Source organism: Aotus nancymaae, unplaced genomic scaffold (assembly GCF_030222135.1).
Source record: "Aotus nancymaae isolate 86718 unplaced genomic scaffold, 86718_ANA_hifiasm-v0.15.2.pri h1tg000030l, whole genome shotgun sequence".
NCBI lineage: Eukaryota > Metazoa > Chordata > Mammalia > Primates > Aotidae > Aotus > Aotus nancymaae.
Genome location: NW_026988443.1, coordinates 3,006,227 through 3,023,239, shown reverse-complemented (window position 1 = coordinate 3,023,239; position 17,013 = coordinate 3,006,227). Strand labels below are relative to the sequence as shown.

Below are 17,013 nucleotides of genomic sequence, written 5' to 3'. Positions count from 1 at the left end.
AAGTTATTACCAGGACGAAGATAAGATGCTCAAATAGGACAGCAGCCCTTGAAAAGGAAGAATGACCCTCAAGGGCCATTTTGAAGCAGTCAGTGCCCCAGGCACAGATTCCCATTAGAGTCTCCTGTGGAGCAAGTGCCTGCTGTGAACGGTGCACCCTGGGAGAGACGAGCCTCTGCCTCGCGCCCTACAAGGACTGTGCTTAGGGCAGCACCAGCACTGGGCAACCTTCACCTTGAGCGTTGCCCTCCTGGTCCGTGTCCTGCCGCAGCAGCAAGAGGGATTTCTGGGCCTCAGTGATTCTGAATTCCCTAAGACACTGGGGTGGCGCCTCTCCCTCAGACTGCAGGAGGTTTGAGGGTCACGCTGCACCGGTGCATGTGTGTGTGTCAGACAGAGAGAGAATGTGAGCCCGTGCACACACCTGTCTCTTATTGGCTGTGGGAACATGAACATGGCCAACTTACTTCAACTCTCTAAACCCTAAGTTTTCTATTTGTAAGACAGGAACAATAGTAGCTAATAGTTATTGAGCATTTATTCCAGGCCAGGCACTATTCTAGCTTTTTACAAGCATTAAGTCTCACATTTACACATAAGCCTCACAAGTCTATAATTTTGAAGCTTTTATTATCTCCCTTTTACAGATGAGGAATCCCAGGCACAGAGAGGTTAACCAATTTACCCAAAGCCACACAGCTAATAATGGGCAAAGCCTGTTTGAACCTAAATATTCCAAACCACATGTTCTTAACCACTTTGCTCATCTCATACCGTGTGGTGAGCACTGAATGCCTGGAAGAGAGCACAGCCAGTGCCTGGCATAGCACCAGCTCAGTGGAAGCTCCCAGTCAGCCCAGCTATTACTGCACTCCCAGGCATCTGAGGGTGAGGACTGCATAGCTGTCTGAGTGGCCCATGTGTCGGCAGAAGGCTCTGCCCATACAGGCATGCGTGTGCATGTACAGGAGTGCATGTGCTGGAGTGCACACATGTGACGAAGTGCATCTATGTGCTGGAGTGCATGTGTATGCTGGCCTTCTGAAATTGGCTACTTTGCTGTCTCCTCGTGGTCAGCTCTGAATTGGGAAGTCTGTATTCAAAGGTATTTAATAGAATCAAAAGACACTGGGAGTGAAGGGGAGCCCACAGGTGACAGAGTCCAGTGCTCATACCATGCAGATGGGGAAACTGAGACCCAGACAGAGGAAGGAGTTGTCCAAACAGATGCATGTTAGCAGAGCTGGAACAAGAACCCTGGCCTTTTGGTTTCCTGCTTGTTCTCTTTGTACCTAACCTCGATAGGATTGCTATCCTGATCGAGGCCAGAACGTAAGGTGTCATCGAATACCTGAGGACCCCCTGAGTCTGCCCAGGCGCCCCAGGTAAAGGAAGAGCAAAGCCCAGAGAGGCCCCACACAGAGTCACCCCCTCACCTGCAGCACGAGGCTGATAGCCATGGCTTTAAAGGGGTAGGGGCTGGAGGAAATGCCAAAAGCCACGAACAAGGCGACAGCCAAAGTCACCAGGTTGGTCATGATCTCCAGCCTCAATGCCAGCCATCGCGTGGAAGACAGAAACAACAGCAGGTAGTTATTCTGCGTATCGGTCAGCCTCTTAAACCTGAGAAGGAAAGCACAGACTGAGAACCACGTGTTCGTCTGACCCAGGGTCTCCCTAGGGTAGATGCCGGCTGTTTCCTGCAGCATCCAGTTCCCTACGCCCAGCAGCAGGCCCTGATTTTTCTCTGGGAAGCTCCTTCCTACCCCTTTCTCAACCATGAATTTGCGTGGAGTTGCCCTGACTCCCAACCCAGACTGAGGAGTAGGCTCTGCTGGTAAAGCCCATCCTTAGCACACGCTCTTTGTCCAACCTTTGTGACTCATTCAGGGATGGGTGAGTTACCCTAAATTGACTACAGAGAGTGAATAAATGCCAGGACGTGTGAGTGAGTGCGGTGAGTGGTCCCTTTCAGCAAGATGATGGGAGATCTGAAACTACCATTCTTCTACTTCTTCTACTAAGAGGGGAGCCTGGAGTCGCCAGAGGGTCTCTGAGAGCTTGAAGGTAAAATAACACCGTGGAAATCAGAGCTGTGAAACCAAGACACTAGGGGAACATTAGCTGAGTCTCTAGATTAAGCCTCACTTGAAGCCAAGTCCTCCTCCCCCAGCCTTTTGTTAGGAAAATTGTTGTAAGTACCAAGAGATTAAAAGCTTGATTTAATGCACATCTGTATACCCTCTAATGAAAATTTTCTAAAGTACCAAGAAATTAAAAAGTTGATTCCATGAACATCTGTATACCCTCTACCTAATTGTTACTATTTTGCCATATATAAGTCATATATTAAGCTAGTTTGAATTAGTTTCCCTGCTACTTCCAACCAATAGAGACTTACCAATTTCCACATTTCACATACCACATCACAGTTTTCCGTATCAATCCCAACCTATACTGTTATTTGATTAAAATTCTTATTTTACTTACTTTGAGAATGTACGTTAAAAGAAACTTTAATCACAACCTTAAATTACATAAATAATGGGTTTGATGTGTTAGTTGCATTTTTTCTGAAGTACATTCAAATAAACCTTCGATTATTGAAATTAAATGTTCATTTACATGTCAACTAAAACCCTCTTAGCATCCGAGTGGGCCATCGCGCCAGCACTGTGGCCCTTCTGATTCACTCTGTCCATACCCTTTGAACCTTTGCATAAGACATTCCAAATTCTGTCCACCTTACCTTTCTATACTAATTGAGTCACCCCCACCTTGAGGCCTTCCCAGATTTAACATGACAGACCCTAGTCACTCTGTGGCCCCTGTCTTCAAGCCACCTTGCTATCCTTCAAACCTACGCCCCCCATCTCATGGTCTTTGCATTTACTGTCGCCTCTGCTTGGAGAGTTCCTACCCATATATTTCCATAGCTCAACCCACACTTCATTTAGATATATGCCCACAGTCCTTTTCTCTGAGACCTTCCCCAACAACAGCTCCAATCCCTCCAGTCTCTCTCTGTCCCCTTGTCTTGGTATATACCTTGAGGCAGGGTTCTCAGTGTGGGCTGAACGAATGCACCGCTCCAAGATCGCCTCAGTCCTAGAGTCTGCACAGACCTCGAGTGGTCTGTAATGCCACTGAGGGAGTAGGTGCCATAGTTCATCCAGTATCCCAGCTAACTGAGCAGATATCATCTCCCAAATGTGTACCCAAGTCTTACACGGGCTTCAAGGCCAGATCAGACGCCACCTCCTCTCGAAACCCTTCTCTGATCCCCCCAGGCCACCTCCTTCCCCTCTGGACTCTCAGGCAGTTTATATGACCCTCTGTTATGCCATCCCTCTTCTTCAATCACGTATAATTGCAAAAACATGTGCCCGTTTCTCCCTTTTCTACCAGATTCTCAATTTCTTGTAGGTGAAGACCATATTTGATTGATGTCTAAAAACAGATAAATTCATACTACACCATGAAACCTCAACAACAACCATAGGACTTGTTTGCTTGTTTGTTTCAACAAACATTTAGGAGGCAAATCTATGGCATGAGTAGTGAAGGAAGCTCTATTATTTAGAAAGCTATCGTTCCTCATCATTATGTTAGTTAGTTACTTCTTTGGAAGTTAAATAACATAATGCAAGATGTGTTTGCGTGACAGTATACCTTATCATTGAACGTATTTATACATATATGTACCTATGTAGACAATATATCCAAAGTCTTTAAAGTTTACAAACATTTTTCCTATCATTTACATTTTGCATTCTTATAAATGAAATAATGGCTCAGCAGGCTCTGGAGGCTCAGAAAAATAAGTACGTAGAACAATGTGTTCTCGGATGCTTTTGAAGATGATGCCATTTTCAGATGTTCTATTCCCTCCCCACTCCCCACCACCTCTGCGGGTCCATCATTCTCAAATGGCAGCAGAAGGACTCACTGGCTGATGAAGTCTTCAGTTTTTCCATAGACATGGATGGAGCTCAGGCCTTGCAGAGAAGTGAGGATGTGGCAGAATAAAGGGGACCGGCTGTAGTTCTCCAGTCTCTTGAACACACCGATGGCCTTCTTGAACATCCTGCATGGACAGTGGAGGTGAGGGACCTGGGCTGTCCACCTCTGGGACCCTCTAGTCTGGGTTGGTCCCAGCCTCACTCCCCAAGTCACAAGCAAAAAGAATCTACTCACATATAATAAATGAGGCAAATAACGATGATTATGGCTCCCATCAACAGGATATACGGAGACAACGTACTGACAATCAACAGGAGGGAAGTCACTATCAAGAACAGGAGCAGGAACTCCTCTGCCACAATGGGCAAGAGCTGGTCCAGCTCATCCAAGTCCCCCGCGAAGCAGTTCAAGAGCCGGCCTGTTGGGGTGGTGTCAAAGAAACTCATAGGGCAGTGGAAAACCTGCAGGGACAAAATCAACGTGGACCATGAGAGGAGCTGCAGGCCCTCCTTGAGATTGAATGAAGATGCCTGTTACCCTTGACTCTGAAGACCCACAGGATGCAATCCCAGGGGTCTCCAGGGCAGGCAGTGTAGAGCAATGGTTTAAAAGCATGGATGGGCTCTGCAGTCCATCTGCTGGGCTCCACTGCTACCTGACTCCTCCACCTACTGCTGTCTGATCTCAGGCAGGTACTGAGCTCCTCTGAGTCTCAAGGTCCTCATTAGTGAAATGGGGATGGAAACGATGCCTCATACAGTGTGGTGAGGACTGCACAACTCTTCAAATATGTTAAACACTGAGGTATATAATTTAAAAGGGTGACTGTATGGTATATGAATTATATCCTGTAATGCTATTAGAGAGAGAGAGAGAATACATTGAAAGTGCTCAGAGTGGTGCCTGCCCCTGAGGTAGGGGCTTGAACACCAGACCAAATTGAGGACTAGCTAAAACAGGGATGGGGTGGAGCCATTTTCCATATGGTACGCCCACCAGTATGTCATGTCAGTTTATCGTTGCCATGGCAACACCCAAGACTTACCACCCCTTTCTGGGTCATCAATGATGACTTGGAAATTACCACCCTTTTCCTAGAAACTTCTGTATAAACTGTCCCTTAATCTACATGTAATTAAAAGTGGGTATAAATAGACCAGGCACAGTGGCTCACGCCTGTAATCCCCGCACTTCGGGAGGCCGAGGCGGGCGGATCACAAGGTCAGGAGATGGAGATCATCTTGGCTAACGTGATGAAACTCCATCTCTAACAAAAATACAAAAACAATTAGCTGGGCGCTGTAATTAGCACGTGCCTATAATCTCAGCTACTTGGGAGGCTGAGGCAGGAGAATGGCTTGAACCCAGGAGGTGGAGGTTGCAGTGAGCCCAGATTGTGCCACTGCACTCCAACCCAGGTAACAGAGCGGGACTCTGCCAAAATAAAAAAAAAAAAAAAAGGAGGTATAAATATGACTGCAAAGCTGCCCTGAGCTGCTGCTCTAGGCACACTGCCTACGGGGTAGCCGTGCTCTGCAGGGAGTCACAGAGCTGCAACACTGCCAGAACACCAACACTGACACTTCAATACAGCTGTTTTCTTCTACCCTACCACTGGCTTGCCCTTGAAATCTTCCCTGGGCAAAGCCAAGAACCCTCATGGACTAAGCCCCAGTCTAGCGTTTGGCTGCCCTGCTTCACCCCCAGTATGCATTCTACCAATACCAGCTCTTATTATTGTCTATAGATGGGACCATTTTTCTCAGAACTGCCAGAGATTACGAGCAGCAATCCCACTGTGACTGCACATGATCTGGACCCTTGGGTCAAACTTAGCTATAACTGCCCCCTTCTTGAAGGTGGTGCCTCCAAGCTGATCTCTAACAGCCAGCGGACATGAGGCCCTGCGGAGATCAAACAACATTTCAAACCACAAGGGCTCTAGCAAAAAAGCATTTAGTTTGGTGTCCTTGTTTTGCAGATGAGAAAACTGAAGATCATAGAAGAGGAAGTGGCCTTGTGACTTACTCAAGGTTACCCAAGTGGTTAACATCAAAACCATGATCTAATCAGGCCTTCTGAGGCTTCCCCAAGCCTGCACAGTGACTCTTCACAGAAGGCAAAAAAAGGTTCACAGCACTGACCGAACGGCCACCTACCTTTCCCATGTACATCTCAAGCTATAATGCAAGAAGTAGAAATGAATAGAAGCCAATGGTATCTATTAAAGCCAAACTCACAGAAAGAGGAGGGAAACACATTTTGACTACTACTAAATGTAATTATTGGAGCGAGGAAGTGTTCCCTGTAGCTGCTCTCACCACAAATGCCTGGATACTGCTGAGCAAGTGTAGTTCACATGCATGTGTGCTTTCTAGCGGGTGGGGAAGTGAGGGTTGGAGGGGTAGGTTTAGAGCCTCCTTGCTTTTTCTGCCTCTAAAATGCCTTTAATTTTATATCGAGAATGTTTTGTTAAATACTCGAGCTAAAGCAATCAAAATTGTCACGATCACTCAGAGGAATCACTCAAGGCAAAAGGGTCACCCCTCAAGGACTCTGGCACGCCTTGCGGGTGCAGGGCACAGGGGACGTGGAGGAGACACAGGAGCAGCCCTCAGCTCCACTGTGGGTGAGGAAGCTGCCTTTGGGGAAGCCCGGCATCACTCTGGATGAGGGACCAATGGTGGTGACAAAGGGAAAAGGGTTTCTGATTGTCTTCTAAGTATCAAAATGATCTGGGGCTGTCCTTCTTTGTTTGTTTTGCTTCGCTGTTTTCTGTTGTGCTTGGAGTCCAGGGAATTTTTTTCAGATTTGTCCTTTACTTGTGATTCTTTAAAACTACAAAGACAAATTTAAAGTTTAAAAAGCCACGAAAGGATTGGAAAAAGGAAAATATTTTAAATACAAAACACGTTCTCATGGAAAGAGACTTAAACATTTCTCAAAATTGCAATACAAAACATCATTTGGAGGCACGGGCACTGGATATTTCTAGAATCTTGGAGTGTGCTGTCAGAAGAAACTCAGAGACCACCTGGAGGGCTGAGAACCACGCCCAGAGGCCAGGTGGGAAAGCATCAGGGCTCAGGTAGAATTTCCCCTCCTGCTTTCCGGTTCTGCCAAGCTTTATCTGAGAGGTGGAGAAAAGCTTTGTCTCACCTCCCAAAGTTAAAACACTTAATGGCAACACAATTTGTATTCGGTCTACAAGGAACCATGGGTGACTCCTGACCTCCCGAGTCTCCGAATCAGAACACCAACTGCCACCTCTGAGATCCAGCCTTCCGCAACTCCATTCGTCTCCCAGAAGCACTCTGCTTTTGTTCACCTTCAGCCTCCTGGTCTTGAGCTGGCTAAATCTGATTCCTCCTTCAAGAAGCGAAGCCCCCAAGAAGTCTTTCTGAACTCTCCCCACTTCCTTCCATTGCCTTCAAGCTAAGACAAGGTGCCTCTTAGGTTCTCATGGCCCTGTGTGCCCCAGCCCGTGATAAACTTCACATATCTATGACAATGGCCTGTTTTCTTGTTTGCCTTCCCCATTAGACTATACACCCCGATGGTCCAAACTCTACCTGCACTGTGAATTCCCTAAGGTAAGCCCCATGCCCACTGCAGAACCTGGCATGTAGTAACACTTAAAAAGTGAGAGAGAAAAATGACATTTCCAAGAAGTAGTGTGATACCACAGACAATTTGGTCTTCTTTTCCTTTTTTTTATGAGATAGGGTCTCACTGTCTCCCAGGTTGGAGTGCAGTGGTACGATCTTGGCTCACTGCAACCTCCGCCGCCATGGCTCAAGCAATCCTCCCAACTCAGTCCCCCAAGTAGCTGGGACTACAGGCGCAAGCCCTCATGTCTGGCTAATTTTTTTTTTTTTAGTTGAAAAGAGATTTTGCCACGTTGCCCAGGCTGGTCTTGAACTCCTGAGCTCAAGCGATCCACTCACCTCATGTTTCCCAAAATGCTGGAATTCCGGGCATGAGCCACCGTGCCCAGCTGACAATTCAGTATTCAAACCAAACACATATTTCAACTTTAACACATGTGAGATTTCAGTTTCCTCATATGTAAAATGAGGGTAATATCCACTTCAAAGAGAACTCGGGGCAATCACAAGCAACTCTATATGTGATCGTGCTCACCCAGTGGAGGCCAGCATTGGTGTGTTCCCGACCCGCCATCAAGGGACACTAAGCTCTATAGAATCACACTTCCAGCAGTGGGAAAGCTCCGCTGCACCTTCCTCACTCCCTCCCCACCTAGCGACCCGCTTCACTCAGCTGCAACTACAACATCTTGGAAAAGGCAAAGCTATGAAGGGAGTAAAAAAGATCAGTGGTTGCCAGGAGTTTGAGGGGAGGGAGGAAGGGATGAAGAAGTGAGGCACAGGGTTTTTTCTTAGGGCAGGGGAACTATTCTGTACCATGGATACATGTCATACATTTATCAAAACCCATAGAATGCACAGCACAAGGAATACATCATAATGTAAACCATAGACATTCACTAATAATAATAATTAATAATAGTAATGTATCAATACTGACTCATCAATTGTAAAAAACGTCCCACATTAATGCAAGATGTTAAGAATAGCAGAAATGCGTGGGCCAGGTGCAGTGGTTCACAACTGTAATCCCAGCACTCTAGGACGCTGAGACTGGCAGATGGTTTGAGCCCAGGAGTTCAAGACCAGCCTGGGCAATATGGTAAGACCCATCTCTACAAAAAATACAAAAATTAACCAGGCACAGTGGTGTGCGCCTGTGGTCCTAGCTACTTGGGAGGCTAAGGTGGGAGGACTGCTTCAGCCCAGGAGGTCAAGGCTGCAGTAAGCTGTCATCACACCGCTGCACTCCAGCCTGGGCGATAGGCAGGTATATGAGAACTCTCTGTACTTTCTTTAATCTCAGTTTTTCTGTAAACCAAAAGTCCTCAAAAAATAAAGCTGGCTGGGCACAGTGGCTCACACCTGTAATCCTAGCTACTTAGGAGGCCAAGGTAGGAGGACTGCTTTAGTCCAGGAGTTTGAGACCAGTCTGGGCAACATAGCAAGACCCCCATCTTTACAGATAAATAAATAATTAAACTAAAGTCTACTAATTAAAAAAAACATCAGCTGGGTGCAGTGGCTCATGCCTGTAATCCCAGCAGTTTGGGGGGCCAAGGTGGATGGATCACTTGAACCCAGGAATCTGAGACCAGCTTGCGCAACATGGTGAAACCCAGTCTCTACAAAAAATACAAAAATTAGGCCTAGCGGCATGTGCCTGTACTCCCAGCTACTTGGGAGGCTGAGGGAGGAGGATCATTTAAGCCTGGGAGGCAAAGGTTGCTGTGAGTGGAAATTGAGCCACTGTACTCCAGCCTGGGCTACAGAGCTCCAAAAAAGTTTGGAGCTCTTCCTCTGGCCTCGCCCAGCGCCAGGCCCATACCTTGTTGAAGAGCTTGTTGTGCAGGGTGCTGGATGCCTTCCTCGTGACCTTGGTGAAAATCCCTGAGGAGCAGACCCCCACGCAGATGAGAAGCAGGGTGCTGAGCCCGTATATCAGCTGGTAGAAGGACAGCTGAGGATTGTCCAACAGGTCGCCCGGGTCTGCTGTGGTTCCATTGCTCTCTCGGCTGCTGTTGGTCTTCAAGAAAGAACAGGGGGTCAGAGTGCAGGTCTCCAGGGAGATATTCAGTGGCAGGAAAAGCCTTCTCCCTGGGGCCACGTGAGACCCTGTGGCTGGTAGAAGGTGAAGCTGTTTCCCCAAACCTCCCTTCTCAGCCCCTTGGCCACTCTCCCTTGCCCTCTGTTCCCGTAGCCCTGCCCTGCGTTAGGCCCTCCGAGTCTGCCCCGCGTTAGGCCCTCCGAGTCTGCCCCGTGGACCCTGCAGCAGCCAGGCCTTCCACCCGCTCTGCTGTGATGTAGTGGGAAGCTTGGGAACTAGATTTCCCAGAACCCCTGCCAGCATGGTTTCAGGTTCGATTCTGCCAAGGAGAGACACCCACAGGGAAACAGAAAGGCAGAAAAGGAGAAGCCAACATGCTCAGTGGCAACTCTGGGCAGGAGAGTGGGGTGTGGAGTTTTTCCAGAGGCTGGAAGGCGTCCTGAGAATTACCCACTTCAGTTCAGCTGAGATCACCGACGGCCACTTCCCCTCCAATGGTTGTGTGAGCCTCTGAATCCCTAGATTAAATCCTCGGAAGCTCTAAATACTTTGAGTGGCTTCTGCTTTCCTGACCCAGATCTCCTGGTACACACCCCAGAAGTTAACCACGTGGAGCTTTGTGGGCAAAGCATGGCTTTGATTCAGAGCACCAAGTTCAAGTCCTGGCCCCGTCCTGTCCTAGGGCAGGTTCTTCATCCTCTCTAGACACAGGATCCCCTTGGGAAAATGGAGACAGTGGTACCTGCCTCTGAATGTGGGTGGGCAGATTAGTGAAATAACCTGACATCGAGTGTGGCCTGTGGTGGCTCCCAGCTCATAAGACCAGAAGTATCTTTTAAATAAACCATACCGTGGAGGCCAGCCTGGAGCTAAAGGAGACAGTTACTGCAGTGGAATGGAAAGATTCTTGGGGCATTGTCTGGGGATATAAATCTCTTAGTTTTCTAGTAAGACTGCACAGGTGACCACCCATTCTACAAAGCCAGGAGGCCTGTGCCAGGGGAATCCTGAAGTCCTGGCTCCCCACGGTTCTCTCTAGAACACCATCTGTTGACTCAGTTCGTGGCTTACCATGTGGGTCCCAAGCCATGCTCTGGCTCTTGTAGTACCCAGGGAGCAAGAAGTCACCCGACGTCACTCAAGCCCACAGAAACACAGCCCACCCACCTCATGGCACTCACCCCTGAGCCCTGCTCCAACCAATAGCTCAGCCACCAGAAGCTGAAGGTAATGAGGAAGACGATCATCACCATGAAGAAGAAAACTATGAAAGAGACCATGTAACCTGGAAGGGAGACAGTGGTGATGTACAGTTGCCACAAACAGGTGCAAGGCAACTGCTGACTCAGCTGCTTGACCATCACTGAATGTTTGGAAACCTCTGAGCCCCATTCACCATGGACACCTTGGAGCAATGGGAAGAGCTGGGCTCCAAACTCAGAGAGTCTTGGGTTCAACTCCTGGTTCCACCACTTCCAAACTGTGTGACCTTGGACAAGGCACCAAATGTCAGCAACGTGCCACTTCTTTATGAAACAGTGATAACCTTACCAGCTTCAGAGCCACACCGAAGATGATATGAGATAACGTGTGTCAAGCACTCAGCCCGTGCCTGGCACAGGGCAGTAATCTAGAGAAGTTAGTTCACCTTATGCAGGTCCTGCAGGTTGAGTTTTATAAATAATAATAACAGCTACCTTTTATATGCTATGTACTATGTACTATTATGTTCTATATGCCAGGAATAGTATTAAATATATGCATTATTTCTGAATTAGTAATTCCTGCCCCAATTTTCACCACTGCTAGTGTTTGAATGTATGTATCCCTCCAAAATTCATATGTTGAAACCAAATTTCCAAGACAATGGTTTTAGAAAGTGAGACCTCTAGGAGGTGATGACCATGAGGATGAGCCCTGATGAGTGGGATTAATGCCCTTAAAGAGGCTTCGGAGAGCTGCCTCCCTGGTTTTGGGTCCCTTCCACCATGTGAGGATCCAACAGTTATCCCCTCTAGGGTTGGAGGACGCAGTGTTCAAGGCGCCATCTTGGAAGTAGATACCGAGCCCTTACCAGACACTGAATTGACAGGCACCTTGATCTTGGACTTTGCAGCCTCTGGAACAGTGAGAAATAAATTTCTGTTCTTTATAAACTACCCAGTCTAATATATTTTGTTACAGCAGCATAAATAGGCTAATATAATGAGGAAAGTGAATCTGAGAGGGGAACTAAGTTGCCCAAAGTCGCAGGGTTGGTGAGTGGCAGAGCTGGGCTTCGCAGCAGTCAAGGGTGGGATGAGGCAGGGTGCACTCCGTCTCCCAGCACTGCCTCCTGCTCTAGCACTCCTCTCACCTATTCGTACTCACATGTCCCGGCCCACAGTCTTTCCCCAAATTCTACCCCGTCTTCAAGGGCTATCTCTTCTTTGATGAGATTTGAGATTCCCTGGCCACAGAGATCTCTCTCACCATCTGATGGAAGTAATGTCTTAATTCTCCAGCTAGATTCCAGGGTTGGTTCTTAGATGACTTTATACCCTCTCCCCTCCAGAGCTTGGCACAGTGCCTGGAACATAGTCGGCACTTTGTAAAAACACAGATCCATTCATGCATTTCAGAAGCATTTGTTGTTCCCTGCTCTGGGCAGGCCCTGGGTTATTCCTTACAGGATACCCACGGTGGATGGGATGGGGATGGTGTCCTGTGTATGCAGCCTACCTCTTCATCCCCCAGGCATGCAGACAGGAGACACATCTTACACAAGGGTCAGCTTCCAATGTCAACAACGAGTAATGAGTTTCATGGAGTCAAAATTACTCTCAAAAACCTCTTATATTACTTGATAAGTACAGCACCATATACTGACTACCATGTAACAAGACAGTAGCTTTGAACTTCTAATTGCCTTCTGCCCGCCTTAAGAAATAAAAATTAAGAAATTTTAAGTCACACCAAAATAACGGTCCCATCACTGTGACCTTATGCAATGTGGCCGCTATTTTCTATCCAATTCTATCTCATGTCTTTCAGTGCTGCTCATGTTAAACTCAGCTGATTGTAAAACCCATTAGGGAAGCAGAGCCCAGAGTTTGAAAAACACTGAAATAATGAGGCAGGCTGTGGTGGCTCATGCCCGTAATCCCAGCATTTTGGGAAGCCGAGATGGGAGGACTGCTTGAGGATACAAGTTCAAGACCAGCCTGGTCAACATAGCAAGACCCCATCTCTATTCTGTTCTTTAAAAAAAAATAGAAAAACACAGAAATAAAGTATGTACATGAAAATATAACTTCCAACCTTAACTTTGGTGGTAGAGTTGCTGTAACAGTAGAGTTTGGTTTATGCAAGTTAGGCCAATAAACACCATGGCTCCTCCAGACCTGTCTACTTCACATGACCTCACATGCTCCAATCTGACCCAGTTTGGAGGTTAGGGCTACTCCAAGAGAGAGCCCTGGGCTGGCATGGGGACCGTACCTCCAGCTGCCTGGATGTAATGGTGGTAGACCCTCCAACTCAAGGAGCCTTCTTTCATCTCCTCCTCCTTTGTGAGCTGATGCTCCAGCACTGGGTCAGGGTAGAAGAAGAGAAAATTACACCTGCCAATCACATGATCTCCTTCCTTCTGTCCCAGGCTTCGATCCTGTGCCAGCTTCTTCACCTTCCAGCTTCAGGACCCCATCTATATCTAAGGTTTTTCATGGAAGACTCTGCTGAAAGAGACCTTTGACCTGGGCTCCAGAGCCTGGAAAGGGATCCATTCCTAGCCATTCCATAAACTCTGGAAGGACTGTGGGGTCTCACTTGTGTGTGATGGGCTGAGAGAAACGCAGGGAAGAATGAAGAAAACCACCTGGGACCAGAAAACCTGAGTCCCAGAACCGTCACCATGACACGGGGCAATCTCAGGCAAATCACTTAGCCTCTCTGCTTCCTCATCTAAAAAGATGGAAAGCTGAGAGGGTTGCTAAGATGCCCTGCAACCATATGGTTCTGAGACAATGCCTCAGAAAACAGCCCTCACACCAGCCCAGGTAGACTCTTGGCCTTGAGCTTGGCCTGAAAACCAGTACCTGGAGATGCCCATAGATGTTTCTGATGATAATCATAGCAACAACCAGCACAACAGTGACCGTCTGCTGTTGCTGCCTAGTATTCTCCCTTCTAATAACAACACCCCAATATTTGCAAGAGTGCTCTTTTGCTGGAATTTTAATCCTAAGGGAAATTACACCAGGATGGAAATTTTTGGAGCAGGTTTTCTTCCTGAGTCAGGAGTGGTGGCTCATGCCTATAATCCCAGCACTTTGGGAGGCCAAGATGGGTGGATTACTTGAGGTCATGAATTTGAAAGCAACCTGGCCAACATGGTGAAACCCCATCTCTACTAATACAAAAAATTAGCTGGGCATGGTGGCGCGTGCCTGTAATCCCAGCTACTCAGGAGGCTGAGGCAGGAGAATTGCCTGAACCCAGGAGGCGGAGGTTGCGGTGAGCCGAGATCGCGTCATTGCACTCCAGCCTGGGTACCGAGCGAAACTCCGTCTCAAAAAAAAAAAAAACCACAAAAATTGGCCAGGCATGGTGACACGTGCCTGTAATCCCAGCTACTCGGGAGGCTGCGCCCACCAGTCTACACCGCATGGCCCTCAACTACTTGGATCCGGAACCTGTGTATGTGAATGCTTAGGGCCTCAGACACTGAAGGACATGGCCCAGTCTGGGGGAAGAAGAAACACTGGGACCTCGGGAGGACCCAGGCAGGCATGCAGACATTCTTGCCCTGTCTCCCACCACACCATTACCAGCATTTCCATTGAGAGACTCTTCCTGGGAGGTGGCCAGAGCCTGACTTTCCGCCTGTGGCTTCTCTGCTATCTTTGCTGTGTCCTGCAACATGTTCTGGGGAGAGAGCACAGGCCCTGAGTGCAGGCGCGTCCACCGTGGGGAGTGAGGGTGGCGGGGCGGGACTCACCCATGCGGCTTCCTTGTGCATCTTCTGGATAAGTTGGGCGTATTGCCCCTTTTTCTGTATTAACTCATTGTGAGTTCCATTTTCACAGATTTTCCCATTTTCCAACAAAATGATCTGGTCACAGAATTCTAAGTACTGGACAGTCAGAAGAAAGAAAGGGTTCGGTAAGCACATGGAAAGATATTCAATTTTATTATTCACCAGGAAAATGTAAATTTAAATCACGATAACATATTATTTTATACCAATAGATTAGCAGACATTTAAAAGTTGTACCACTCCAAATGTTGATGATGATCCAAGGTAAAAGGAACTCTCATTAACTATCAGGAGGATTGTACATTGGTACAACTACTTTGGAGAAAAATTTGACTGATCCAGTAGCATGGAAGATTTTTGAACAATTATGAACCAATGATCTGACTCCTAAAACCCCACCTGAAAAAACTTTCAAACATGTTTACAAAGATACATGTAGAAAGATGTATGCTGAAGTATTTTTTGGAAAAGTGAAAAATAAGAAACAACTGTTCATCCTGGAGAAGAAAATTCTGGAATATTCAGATATTGGAATGCTATACCAGTGAGAATTAAATAAAGTTACAAGGCTTGGTGTGGTGGCTCATGCCTGTAATTCCAGCACTTTAGGAGGCCGAGGCAGGGGGATTACCCAAGGTAAGGAGATCGAGACCAGCCTGGCCAACATGGTAAAACCCTGTCTCTAGTATAAGTACAAAAATCAGCCAGGCGTGGTGGCACACGCCTGTAGTCCCAGCTATGTGGGAGGCTGAGGCATGAGAATTGCTTGAACCTGGGAAGTGGGGGATGCAGGAGCCAAGATGGCACCACTGCACTCCAGCCTGGGCAACAGAGTATGACTCTATCTCAAAACAAAACAAAACAAAACAAAACAAAACAAAACAAAACAAAACAAAAAAACAAAAAAAGTTACAAGTATCAACATGGAAGATCTCCAAAAAACATAATGTTGAGGGAAAAAAGGAAATTACCGAAGGGCACAAAAGGTAAAAAATATATAAAGTTAAAAAATATGCAAAAGGAATTTCTTCATGTCTAGAGATTCATGCATATGTTGTAAAAGTATGAAAACACGCATGGAAACAATAAACAGCAAAGTCAGAGAGCAGGAAGGAGGAACTGGAACAGAATTTGAGAGTGGAGTCAATGTTTTATTGTTTAATCTGGGCGGTAGATATGTGGGTTTTTATTAATTATTTTCTAAACTGGATTTAGGTCTTAAATATTTTATACCAAAAAATAAAAAAAGCACAAAAAACAGTAAAGCAAAAATCAGGAGCAAGAATAAAACAAACAAAAGAAGAAGCAGGAGAGAAAATAATAAGGCACTGTGGCCAATGCCATGTATGAAAATATTCAAGGGAAAATGACCTGAAGCAGCGCCAGAAGCACCCATCGCACTGCGGTTATTGTCAGTAAGAAAACACACTGAGGTGGCTCTCAATCTAAGAATAGGAGATGGGGAATTATTTTCTGAGAGATGGTTTCTTTTTCTTTTCTTTTTTATTGACTGATTGATTGATTTTTTTCAAGGCAGAGTCTTGTTCTGTAGTCCCAGCTGGAGTCAGTGGCACTATCACAGCTCACTGAAGCCTTGAACTGGTCTCCATCTTCCCGCCTTGGCCTCCCCAGTAGCTGGGACCATAGGTGTACCACAATGCCCGAATAATTTTCTAAATTTCTGTAGAGATGGCCAGGCGCGGTGGCTCATGCCTGTAATCCCAGCACTCTGGGAGGCTGAGGTGGGCGGATCATGAGGTCAAGAGATCGAGACCATCCTGGCTAACATGGTGAAACCCCGTCTCTGCTAAAAATACAAAAATTAGCTGGGCACGGTGGCACACGCCTGTGATCCCAACTACTCAGGAGGCTGAGGTGGAAGAATTGCTTGAACACAGGAGATGGAGGTTGCAATGAGTCAAGATTGCGCCACTGCACTCCAGCCTGGCGACAGAGCCAGACTCTGTCTCAAACAAAACAAAACAAAAAAAACTCTGTAGAGATGGGAGGTCTCTATACATTCCCTGGGCGGGTCTTGAACTCCTGGCCTCGAACAGTCCTCCTGTCTTGGTATCGCAAAGTGCTGGGATTACAGGCGTGAGCCACCATGCCTGGTCTGTTTTTATTTTTGTAAGTTGAAAATCATGGGTCTACCCATAAAATTTTGAAGATTCAGGAGACTGTAAAATTTGTTCTCAATTTTTACAAGCCACAAAAATCTTCTACCAGTTTGCTTCCTCTGTGTGGCAAGTAGAGGAAATCCAAGTTCTTTACAACCCTCCCCAAATACAGAGGAGTCTAACCTGAGATAAGCACAGCTGCCGGGAGGCTGTTACTGAATCACGCTCTGACACGGCAGAGGCTTGAGGATCTACATT

General features: G+C 46.9%; 1 protein-coding gene across 3 annotated transcripts in view; it reads right to left on the bottom strand.

Annotated features, from left to right (window-relative positions):
* LOC105706660 (ATP-binding cassette sub-family C member 11) overlaps positions 1-17,013 on the bottom strand; it is a 66,195-nt gene that overhangs the window by 13,221 nt on the left and 35,961 nt on the right. The window contains exons 15-22 of one of the 3 annotated variants that reach the window (XM_064383012.1): positions 14,597-14,731; positions 14,421-14,523; positions 13,099-13,188; positions 10,800-10,903; positions 9,400-9,597; positions 4,198-4,424; positions 3,950-4,087; positions 1,437-1,623 (exon numbers count right to left, since the gene is read on the bottom strand). In XM_064383012.1, the coding sequence (XP_064239082.1) occupies positions 1,437-1,623; positions 3,950-4,087; positions 4,198-4,424; positions 9,400-9,597; positions 10,800-10,903; positions 13,099-13,188; positions 14,421-14,523; positions 14,597-14,731 (1,182 nt within the window). Of the gene's footprint in view, positions 1-1,436; positions 1,624-3,949; positions 4,088-4,197; positions 4,425-9,399; positions 9,598-10,799; positions 10,904-13,098; positions 13,189-14,420; positions 14,524-14,596; positions 14,732-17,013 lie in introns of those variants that run through there. The other 2 variants (XM_064383010.1, XM_064383011.1) reach the window with 2 other exon arrangements.